This window comes from Xyrauchen texanus, chromosome 20, assembly GCF_025860055.1.
Source record: "Xyrauchen texanus isolate HMW12.3.18 chromosome 20, RBS_HiC_50CHRs, whole genome shotgun sequence".
Lineage (NCBI taxonomy): Eukaryota > Metazoa > Chordata > Actinopteri > Cypriniformes > Catostomidae > Xyrauchen > Xyrauchen texanus.
The window spans coordinates 23,961,295-23,973,635 of NC_068295.1; the positions used below are offsets into that span (position 1 = coordinate 23,961,295).

General features: G+C 36.2%; 2 protein-coding genes across 4 annotated transcripts in view; both read right to left on the reverse strand.

Moving 5' to 3' along the window:
• bmpr1aa (bone morphogenetic protein receptor, type IAa) overlaps window positions 1–545 on the reverse strand; it is a 43,795-nt gene extending 43,250 nt beyond the window's left edge. For all 3 annotated transcript variants that reach the window (XM_052150583.1, XM_052150582.1, XM_052150584.1), the window contains exon 1: window positions 385–545. The gene's annotated coding sequence lies outside the window, so the exon portion shown is untranslated. The remainder of the gene's footprint in view (window positions 1–384) is intronic.
• Window positions 546–1,355: 810 nt separating this feature from the next.
• ldb3a (LIM domain binding 3a) overlaps window positions 1,356–12,341 on the reverse strand; it is a 51,049-nt gene continuing 40,063 nt past the window's right edge. Inside the window, exons 10-17 of the mRNA XM_052150467.1 lie at window positions 9,737–9,871; window positions 7,406–7,462; window positions 6,510–6,769; window positions 6,061–6,415; window positions 4,839–5,019; window positions 4,618–4,738; window positions 4,404–4,519; window positions 1,356–4,309 (exon numbers count right to left, since the gene is read on the reverse strand). Of these exons, the coding sequence (XP_052006427.1) occupies window positions 4,220–4,309; window positions 4,404–4,519; window positions 4,618–4,738; window positions 4,839–5,019; window positions 6,061–6,415; window positions 6,510–6,769; window positions 7,406–7,462; window positions 9,737–9,871 (1,315 nt within the window). The 3' untranslated portion in view covers window positions 1,356–4,219. The remainder of the gene's footprint in view (window positions 4,310–4,403; window positions 4,520–4,617; window positions 4,739–4,838; window positions 5,020–6,060; window positions 6,416–6,509; window positions 6,770–7,405; window positions 7,463–9,736; window positions 9,872–12,341) is intronic.

The following is a 12,341-nucleotide window of genomic DNA, read 5'->3' on the forward strand; positions in this document are numbered from 1 at the left end:
GTCGTTTTGCTTTAGGCAATGTTAACGGCATTTTAAACGTATTACACGTAGGATAATAGTTATACAGTATTATTCGGAAAGAGAGTCGCTATAGACTGTTAAGTAAACCAATTAAAAAGTCTATTTCGACTTGCTAACAGCGATAGCACAATAGCTACAGTCAACTGGCGTCAAAAATCTGACAAAATCAAATTCTTACAAAAATCTTACATTACACATTTTAATTAATGTACAATGTTTACAGCGAGATTAAAAAACAAATCACGTAATACGGCTCAACAAGTCGATCAAAAAACATTTTCGAAGAAAATGCCAAATTCAGTGCAACAAACTTTCGTCAGGCAGCGTTCGCTTAGCCGAGCTAACAAGTCCCACTTCACTTACCTAAAGATCCTTCAGTTAAGCGTATATCCTTATAATCCGTCAGTTTAATGAGCTCTCAACACTGGGACAATTCCGAGGGGTCTGTCGTGGTCTACTCTTCCCGATGTACGTTAAAGGTCTGGCACTGGAACTAACCATCACCAATGCGCTGCGCTCTCACAGACGATACACAAATACACGAACCGCAGCGATCGCGCCGATTTACCTGACAGTACAGCTCCCCCTGGCGTCTGGAAATGAATATGGTTATGAGAATCGAGACTGTCTGTGCATTACCGAACTACATTTGGCTGCTCGTAGGCTGCAGGTTTGTACTGTTTGTAAAGTTTCAATATTTGAGAAAGAGGTTACACGGGTGAGGTCGAGACAGAGACACACTTTCTCCTTCACTTGTGAGAAATGTACAGAGGTGAGAGAGAAATACCTCCACAAACTCTCAAACCTCATGCCACAGTGTAGCAGAAACCGATCAGATGCTGGTGTTACTGGGGGAGGACCATCATGCATCAGTTGCAGCTAAAATCATTTTTGAGCTGCACACCCTCAGAAACCAATCACTGCCTTAATGTACTTCATTCACAGTACTTTTATTTTCTTATGTTCATAATGTCGTGTTAAATACTTATTTTATATTGTATAGTGTGTATTGTTATTATAGTTTTTATTTTATTTGATTCATTACGTGGCACCTTATTTTAATTCTATCTTTATTGTTATTTGTTACAATTTTATTATTATTATTATTATTATTTGTCTTGTCATTATCTGTTTTGTGCATTAATGCTTTGGCGATATTGTATGTAAACACAATCATGCCAATAAAGTACTTTTAAATTGAAAAAAACAAAATTGAAATTGAGAGAGAGAGAGATTGAAAAAAGCAAAATAAAAAAAAAAAAAAAAGAAAATTAAGAGAGAGAGAAAAAGATACACATTTCTTAATGTATCATTCTTTTATTTCATTCAAATCCATAAATTAATGAAATACATTATAAATACACCCAGTTGCATTTGTTCCAATGTGTGGTCATGTTGTATGGTATTTGCTGAAACTGTACATTGCATAAATTCCTTTCAAACAGTTTTATCACCATTTATTGTATAAGTTAAACATGACTTAGATTTAATTGTAAAAAATAATGTGATTAAAATATTACAAACGTGAATAAATAACGGTGCTGTCCAAACTGTAGAACAGTGTTATAACATTTAATCAAAAAATATTTAAGTTATGAGCAATTGTTTTGACAGTTTGTATAAAGCAACTTTTTTGTACTAGTCATGTTCCAAAAATGAAATGCAAATACAAGTCATTATTTTGACATTAAGGTCATGGTATTGGGTAATACAAGCACAAAGTAAGGCTGTTTGTTTTCTCCCAAAGGAAAAAAAAAAAAAAAAAAATACATTCAGCTATTATTTAAGTATCCACATCTCTGTTTGAACCATTTTTTGTTATTCTCCTACATAAATACCCAAAGAGAGAATCTGCAGTATTCAACAGAAGACTGCATTGAAGATTCTTTATGTAAAAAAATAAATACAAAAAAAAAAAAAACAGTAAACATAATTATTAAGGGTGTTTTTCTTACACTAACACAAATAAATAGCAAATTCAGGATTTTTGTTTTCATTTTTTCCCACTTTAAATTCCCAGGTGAATATGGAAGATGGTTTTACATTATGTGAAAAGAAACTGACATACAGCGTGACCATTCAGTAGTGTAAAATTACACGATGAAAACACGTCTTGTATCTTTTTCTGCAGTGTATTAAAATTATACAGTACATCCATACACATGAAACCAAGGCTGCTATAAATGCTGTGTACTGTAAAAAAAGAAGCTAATAATTTATTTCATTAAGGAGAGGCATTTTACGTGCACGAAAAACTGCTGTTTAAACTAATAACCCTACTGTATCAACCTGAAATCTAAAGTAGTCCTAAAAACACTTCTCAACACTTATGGTAGGTTAGATCAAATTCAAAATATGGCAGTGAACATATACTGACTTATATGTTTTTTTAAAAAGAATGACATGAATATATACACAGCTTGAAGGGAAATGTGTGTCTACAATTGCTCTTAATTTCAAAAATGTGAAAACATTGGTGTTGAACTTCTGCAGTGGCATTAAACAAATCCATTAACTGTAAGCTTAAAGGTATTTTACAGGCTCAATACATGTTACAGCATTTGTGGCATAATGTTGATTACTATAAAAAATAACTTTTCTTTAAAGAAATTTTTTGGAGGGTTTAAACAGAAATGTGAAGCTTATAATTTTAAGACAGCACTTACATTAATTCTTCTGTTAAAACTCATGTATGTTTTGAGCTGTAAAGCTCTTTACATCATAGTTTTTACAGTCGTTTTAGTTTTTTTTTTACACTAAGCTAAACTCATGATAACACACATATTGTTTATGTGTTGTGGCTATACTTTTGAAACAGTGAGTATTTTAACATTTATAGATTGGCTCCATTCACTTCTATTGTAAATGCCTCACTGTAACCAAATTGTTCTTGTTTTTTTTTAAAGAAAATGAGGGACAAGTCCTAAGAACTAAGTCTAATTTACCACATTTTTTATAATTTTCCAGAAAACATTAAGAATCCAATTTATCCAACTTTTCTTTTCTGTGTATGTGGTGAAATTGATCTTGTCTTGTTGATTAAATTATTAATTAAATTAAATTATCAATCCCTACTTCCCGGAAAAGAAAACAAGTAAATTATCTGTGCAAATCAGAACACTATGTAATTTGCAAATACAATCTTAATATTGAGTTTTTGGGCACATTAAATAACAGAACTAAAAACAACTATAATTGATGACCAAGAGAAACAGTTTAAGGTACTCAGTTCAGCATGGCAGGCTGGAAATTAAACAGCGATTTAGTCTTGCATACCGTACATTGTGAGGGCAAGAACTGATTGAACGTTTAAACTTTCTTACCTTGTCAGGTGCCCTGTTTATATGGTTTTTAATTGGCAAATGTAAAGTAACACTAATGCTAATATCACAAATGCATTATTTGCTCACTTTCACACATGAACAAGATTTGTAGCACATAAAAATGACCCATTCAGCATTTAAAAGACTAGATCGGTATGCTATCTCAGTGTAAAGTGAAAGAGCGACAGGCCTCGTTATTTTTGTGAAAACAACTTGTAATGCAATAAAAAGAAATACAACTAAGATTCCTTTCTGGGTAAAGGCTTAATAACATTCATATATTTTTGTTCAGGCTCTGTTTTTGATTTATGAATGATCTGAGGCATGACATCAACTCAAGACTATGCCTGGCCATGAACAAATACATCTCTAGACAATATTCACCAAAAACACAACAACATCCATGTATACCAATTTAAATTCTAAATAAAGAATGAGCTACTTGGTTAGGAATCTAACTAAATTCTCACGAAGGAGCGCAAATCAACGTTTTAGTCACTAACATCATAAAAATGCTGTTTAAATTCAGCAAACCAAAAAGTGAAAGTGATGTAACCTCAGTTAAATTAATGTATATCAGGCGAACAAGTGCCTGTATGCACATTTATTATAATAAAATATAAAGAATGAACTAATATATCATCCTCTATGTGCACATTGAGTTTTAATTTGGATTTAAAAATGTGCATATGCCAGAACACCTATCTGTTTAATTAAAAATGATATATATAATTATATAAATGTTTACATGTCATTTTCTGTAAGATTTTCTATTCATTTGGATTGGCACTGATGCCTTGCCATAGAACCTCAAATGCAAATGTTATAAAAACTGCATTTTTTAACCAACAGCTTCTGTTGCACCGTTAAAGCATCTACACATTGATGGCGTGTGCATGCTTCTTGCATAAGGGCTTGTCCTTCTTGGAGTAGAAAGGTTGCCCTTCCAGGTTCACATTGCACACCTGTATGTCAAGACAGAAGATAATTTCTTGTAACTAAATTATTTATAAACGATCTTCGGGAAAGTACAACTACAAACATTGATTTTGTACCTACCGCACAAACAAAGCAAGTATCATGCCATGTGTGGCCAAGAGCTTCAATAAATTTGTCTCCTGCCTCAACTGGGAAGTCACAGCCATGGCATTTTGTGCTGAAGAGAGCAATGTAATCTGGTGACAGAGAAAGAGTTAGTGAACATATGGTAGACCTGTAAAATGCATACAGAGACGTCTAAAATGAAATAAGACATAGCTGGTGATTCCCTTACCTTTCTCACAATAGGGCTCCCCATCCTCCATATGGAAGAGGCTGTTTCCAAATGGCTTTCCACAGGATGCACAAACAAAGCAAGTAGTATGCCAGGTCTGCCGCAGTGCATGCATCACTTCCTGTTGAGCACATGTTGAGCAGAGTAACTGTCAGTACCTGTGAAATGTGACTGTGTACAAATCAGCATGCATGTACATGTTATTAAGTTTTGAAACTTACTCCCATGATCTTGGTATTGCATCGGGCACAGGTAGGGGCAAAGAATTCTCCATAGCAGTTCTCACAGTAAACATTATTCTGCTCCTCCACAAAGCTGACATCGGCCAGAGACGAGTGGCAGTAATGGCAGTTGAACTCCTCGGGATGCCAGGAACGACCCAATGCTACCAGGAATGGTCCCCTGGAGGGTTAGAATACAATGTAGCATCAAACAATTTCTTTTGACAATTATGAAAGACAAATTTGAAAATCATGTTTTTGGAAAGTGTATAATTTCTGCAACATTAAACAGAATTGCAATAGGTTTGTTTTAGTGGCCTTTAGTGACATGACATAACGACATTGCTCAACCAATGGCGTGAGCTTGCAGCTTGTCAAGGTGGGGAATAAATTGCACCCAATACAAATGCAGTTTATTTGCATGCATTGCAATACTCAGAACCAGCATGAAACATCTGAATTGCGTCATGCAAATTGAGTTCAGCACAGATTTTGTGGGTGTGTTTGCACCATTATCTGATCAGCATAATTCCTTTAGTAAATCGGAAACTAAACCAGAACATATATATATATCTTTAACAAAAAGAAAAAAAAAAAAAAGTGATATTTATTGGGCTGACAAATATCACAGAGTTTGTAAATAAAGCTCAATTTACAATGAGCCTAATTGATATAGAAAGGTTTTGTGTTTGCATGGAAACTAATGACAATGACTGAATTAAAAAATACTACAGCGCTATTTCAGTGCAGATTGCACCAGCTTAAACTAGATCACAGGTGATTGATTAGTGAATAAGACACAGGCATTGAAATACCACACGCAAAAGAGGCGCCCCACAATGTTTTTGCAATTCTTCTATGCAAGTACAAGTAGATGTAGCTGCTGGCTGGAGATCTCCAAATGGAGGAGGAATCTCAAAAAGAGGTTGGAGTTACTTCAAAAAGGGGCTTCACTTCCACACATGATTAGAGTTAGGAAAAGGGTTCAGTTAGGGACTCCCTATTTCTTTGCTGGTGGTTTAGATCTTCTGCCCCTTTTTGGAGCTCTGCCTGCTGCTATATCCTTCTCTGCTAGTACGGCAGAAATTGCACACTTAATTTTTAGGAAAAATAGTGAATGCAGGGGGAGACAATGATTTACAACTCCTGACATCACAATTATATCACAAAAGGTCACAATTAGATCGACAAATATTGCACAGATGCACAAGTGAAATCATACCTGATGATGTTGTTGCAGGATGCACACAGAGCTGTTCTGCTGCTGGCTGCAAACCGCTCAGCCCTTTGAGCAACTCCACGAGCCACTGGTGGAAGTGGGGCGGGGTTCAATGAAGGAGAGGATGGGTTGAAAGCAGGACTTGGAGCAGCAGGAGCAGGGATGGGGTTGGGTATGTAGGTTGGTGGTGGTGGGGCACCCTGGGGCAGAGCCTGCACTTTGATACTTGTGGTAGTGGGTTTGCTAGGGTCAAATTTCTGTGCAAAATTATCATCAATAACCCAAGGAGGCCTGCTGGAAGGAGGGGCTGGAGCTGGGGCAGGTGGAGCAGGAGCATGAACCATTGTTGGAGCTGGTGCTAAAGATGCAAATCAATTAGTAACATGTACACATATACTGTATATACTGCTTTATACACATAGTGCACACACAATCATATGTGCAATAGCTACCTGGGGCAACCTGGTAGGCCGTAGGCACAATGGAGGCAGTGCTGACCAATTTAGGAGGCGCTGGATTTACAGGGATCTGAATGGAGCTGTGTTGCATGAGTGGCTGTTGCATTGGTGGAGGCTGCTGCATGAGTGGTGGCTGCTGCATGAGTGGTGGCTGCTGCATGAATGGTGGCTGCTGCATTAGTGGTGGCTGCTGCATGAGTGGTGGCTGCTGCATGAGTGGTGGCTGCTGCATAGTTGGAGGCTGTGTGTAAGGACTGTAGAAGAACAGACCAGAAACTGTAACATTTCAGTTCAAATGCATGACTAACAGAGCATCAAATCTATTCCTTCTTACCGCTTACAGTAAACAATATAAAATATATATTATTGGTGGTACAATAAATTTTACCTGAGTTACTGACTATTGTACTAGCAAAAATAGTTTGAATGCAGTTATCTAAGAGACTGAGACTATACTGTTAATATTTCCCATGGATGTCTGATCAAATACTCCACTATCTTCACATGGTCCAGTTCGACAGCATCTTACCTGGTATTCGATCCCTTCATCACAATTTTTTATGCATCAGTTAGTGTTCTTTTAAAGAAAGACAGACAGTCTAGTACCAAAAACAGTGTTAGACGAGAGAGCCTCCAATGCAAAAGTTTTAAATGAAATGACAATGTTACACAATTCCTTTCCACGCATTTATATATACACATTTAAAATATGGCTATAACATAAAAGGTAACAAGAAATCACCAAAGCATAAGTATTATTCTTTAGTGCCAGTTGGCCAAGAACGGACGGAGAAGGGAGATCTGTTACTGCACATACTGTATAAAACACTGACACTGTGAGGAAGAAAACATGCTTGCTGATTGAACACAGAGCTCCACCACAGCAGTACCTGGAGATGGAGGTTTTGTACTGGGAAGTGTAACCAGAGGAAGTCTCCAAGTTGAAGCTATATCAAAGACACAAATGGTGGACAGTCAAACTTATCATGCCTAGATTGAGCCGCAGTGAAGCCATACACACTCATATCTGTACCACTGCTGCAGTAATATCTAAATATTGTGATTCACAGTTACGATGAATTAGGTAACCTAAACAACTCAATGTCATCTATTCACACTAATAACAAATAAAGAGCTGTCTGGGTTTTAATAGTTTTAAAATGATTAATTTCTTAAAATGTACAGTATGAGATGCTTTGACTTTTGGGGCCCTATTTTAAGAGAGCTAAGCACAGCGCTATGCCATAAGTCATACAGTACACGCCAAGTCAGTGGGCATGGCCATGAAGTTTTGGCAGTTTCGTGCAAGCATGCGCCAAGTCTAGAAAATATCAATTTGCCACTTCATTAACATACAATACACTCACAGTTTGTGTGCCTACACACACAGTAGTGCAACTATTACTCACGACCACTTGTGCTTAGCGCTGGCACAAATTTGCACTTAGAAATATTACTCACTCTCACGAAATTGGATAAGACGTTGAGCACAGTTGTAGAGTGTAGTGCTGCGCTTTGCGCTCACAAAATAGAGCCCTTGAAATCAGTGAGAATATACAGTAACACTTTATAAACGAGTCAGATGTGTCCTCTTGTTTTGCTTAAAGTAGATGGAGACTTAAGTTGGCTGTAGATCGATCTACAGATGTACAGTATAAGTGAACATGGCAACAAATAGACCATGCACAAATACATGCATAAATAAAATGATGTTAGTAAATCTCACCAACATAAAAACATGCAAACACACATGAAAAGAAAGAAACATGTGAGTTCAAGACAAAGACATGTACCAACACTTTCTGTTTTCCCAGTGGTATATATTCCTATATCAGGTAGTATGAGGCCCAATATAAGTTAACACACAATCCAAGTATTTCAGGACTCAGTCTGACCGATCCATTAGTGGGCCTGAACATTAATCGTCTTTATTTCAGTTGTGTGATCTCCAGTAGAAGTTAATCTGAATTAAAAAGAAATATGGCTATGGCCTCTAATTACTAATTACTGGAGACTTCTGTAATTATAAGTCAATGTATAGATCATGAAAACATGAAGTTCACTCCAGTCTGCATGCAAAAATCATATTAGCAGGGTCAGCATTAGCAATGGATGAGGAAATGTCATAGTTAGATCCAAACACAGTGCAGTTTCTGCCATGTCTAAGAACAAACTTGTTTACAAACAAACTTGTTTGCTCTCAGTAAATCAAGCTGTATGGCAGTAGACTTCGTCTTAATAGTGGACTGTCTATTAATATGGTGTATGAATATATAACAGTCTTCTTGACATTGTCACAATGTGTACTAAATAAAATATTTACAAAATATATGTGTGTGAATTTAAAGCAATTAATAAGAAATTAAATCTAAAATCAAAACCTCTTCAAAAGAGAAAGCCAAGCCAGGCAAAATATAGCTCAACCCCCAAAAGTAACATTTTAAGTTGTTTCATAAAAGTCATTCTTTTGGCAAACAATATAAGAATAAGTTCATGGAAGTTTGCATTTGAATAAAGTTCTGGTGCTAAAAGATTGATAGAAACTCCAGACAAAAAAGCAGAACTTTAAAACAAATAATTAATCATGATATGGGTTAAATTATACGTGAGCTTCTAACTTCCTTTGGGGGATGAGCATTTGTCATAGTAAGAAGCAGAAATTGAAGCAGCAACTGCAACAAAAAATTGGGTTAAATCCAAGATGAACAATTTAGAGGATTAAAGTAATATTATCACATCATACTATCATACTATTGGTTATAACACCATTGGATTAGATGGATTAGAGTCTCCAGTGATAAATGAAAGCTCTCCTACAATCTCTCAAATGGAAAGTTAGTTTAATTGCACCATAATTGTTAATTGAATTACATACCTCCACTAATAGAGGTTAATTAACATTTAAATAACTTGTCTACTAACATTATGTGAAACACATAGCCAAACTGATGACCTGTAATTAATTGACTGTCACAATGACTAATCAAATTCTAACAGTTTTAAAAAAAACAATTCTACAGATATTTAAAACATTGATGACCCAATATGCCAAGAGCAATACAAAATGAAAAAAAAGCAAACCTGAAATATCAATTCAATGTAAAGCAATTGAATACAAATGGATGCATATATGCATGCCAAGGGAGAATAACCACACACGCAAAAAAAAATAAAACATGGAAAAAATAAGAAAAATACAAATCACAAACATGCAACTTTACCTGTCTACCAGGGATTGCTCAGGTGCCTGATAGACTAATTGCTGCTTCAACAGGAGCTCATTGGGCGAAGCAGCGATAGCAGGCGGACAGATAGGTGCAAGCCTGGTGGAAACTGGAGCATGCTTGGCAGGAGTACTAGATATAGGTTAGGTTGCATAGATTTCAGAGAAGCCAGGCCAAAGTCATAAATAAATACAGCAGCCATGTTACATGCTGTGTATGTATATATGCCTTCATTTGCCAGTTACATTTTATATTAGGCACTTTACAAGGAAGCTTCATTCTCATGCATGCAGAAAGCCTCAGCATTTCTGAGCCTAATGCAAGGATGTCCATCAAGGAGGCAGAAATGATTAAATAACCGAACCTGTTGGTTTCTTCTGAATTCATTATCCCTAGAGCTCACTGAAACAGGCCATGCGACTTCTTTCTTTGGTGGAACACAAAATGAGATGCTAGGTAGAATATTTGGGCCAGACAGCCTTAGTCCCCATTCACTTCTACTGTATTGAAAAAGATGCAATGAAAGTAAATGGTGACTGAGGCTGGAAATTAGTTTGGAACAACATGAGGGTGAGTAAATGAATTTTAGGGTTAACTATCACGTTTACCAATTTTGCAATGGGAGGACTGCAAAAACTGTGACATAATAGATTATAAACTATTGATTTGACAAGAGTCACTGTTTGAATAAGGACAGTCATATTTCACTCTAAATGATGTGATGTCTTGACAGCTGAAACCAGTGTAAGTGCTATTCTAGGACTAATTAAATAAATCCACACATGAGGGCTACTACAATCAATCATGTGCTTGATCAGGGACAATAAACTGCAGTTGGCATGACCACACCATAATAGAAAGATGCAGGGTATAGGTCAAATAAACCCTCTTAGTCTGCCCATAAACACTATATATTTTATTCAATGGTTGTAGTAGCAGTAGATAGTGTTAAATAATACTCCCCTGTGATCTAAGCAAAAAGTGCCTTATTTAAAAAACACAGATCAAATATCACTACTGACAGGTAGTGAGGTCACTTTTTTAATCATTTTTAAATCGTAATCAAACAGAATTAAATAAATAATGAAAACATTTTGGTGTTGTAGCCGCCCAGGTAGAAGAGAGAAGATAAAAGACAGGCACCTAGCAGCAGCAGGCTTGGTGGTGAACCGATGGCTGACCCCCTTCATACTCTCTGCAACCATCTTTCCTGACCATCTCTCTCCATTTCTGGAGGGGTGAGGTAATTAATAGTATTGTAATGGAAGACAGAGAGAGAGGTCTGGAACTGTTGGTTGCAGACATTTATTAAGCCTTCAATAAGATTTAATCACTTTCTGTGGTGAACTTGTATGTATATTGAATCACTCTCTAGTGTGTAACATGTGAGCAGAGCATGTACATGTGTGTATTGCTTTGGATAAGGTGTGTGGTTGTAGAAAGCAGGCACAGATTAGCATTTATAGCAAGCTGTGAGAGACTGAAATAAGAGAAAAGTTTTAAAAACTACTATAGACTATAAGCAAAGAAAACATGTAACTAATATTTATATATATATATCTCACCACTGCTTTTACTCTTTAGTCTGACTCACACACACCAACACAGAGTGGCCAGTCACAATTGTCCTAACATTGAATTCTTAAACTGGCTATTCTTTTAAAATGTTAAAATCCTGAATTTCTGAGACCACAACAATGGCCAACAATTGCTAAAAAAACTAAAATAAAAAAAAACACAAAAGCAGACAAAACCTTCAGAAAGAGAGGTTGTTATTGAAAAGAGTGCTGAACTACTTGCAAACTTGACAAGGACCAGGGAGCAAAGAGAGTCAAGACAGACTGAGGGTAATTTCAGACAAGAAACTGCAGTGCCACCTGCTGGCATTATCCGCTTAACACATAGTTTGGACATAGGGAAAGAGTGTTCTTGATCTGCAGCAAAGGGGTGCAACACCTTCACATGAACAGCAGCCATTTGACATTTAGACTATCACTGTATGGTATCACTGTAGACTATCTCTTTACAGTAAATTCAGGCATGCAAATTAGCAAAAAAAAGTTTGCATAGTAGAGGGTAAATATGGATGTTCATGCAATAACAATAATCACACACAGTAGACATGAGAGGTACTTTGAAGCTTTGAATGAAGAAATTAGATTAGATACATTTTCAGAAAATATTATACTCTTTAAGCTACAGACCCATCACTGGGTTGGTACCCTTGTTTTGGTTACACACTGTTATTTGTACCCTTAAAGGAAAATAAAAATTATCCCATTATTTATTCACGACATACCAGATGTGTATAACTTTCTATCTTCTGCTGAACACAAACAAAGCTTTTTAGAAGAATATCTTGGATCTGTTGGTCCATACAATGCAAGTGAATGGTGGACAGAACTTTAAAGGTCCAATAAAACACATAAAGGCAGCATAAAGTAATCCATATGACTCCAGTAGTTAAATTCATGTCTTCAGAAGTTATATGATAGGTGCGGGTGAGAAACAGATCAATATTTAATTCCTTTTTCACTATAAATTCTCCTCCTTGCCCAGTAGGTGGCGATATGCAAGAAGAATGTGAATCACCAAAAACAAA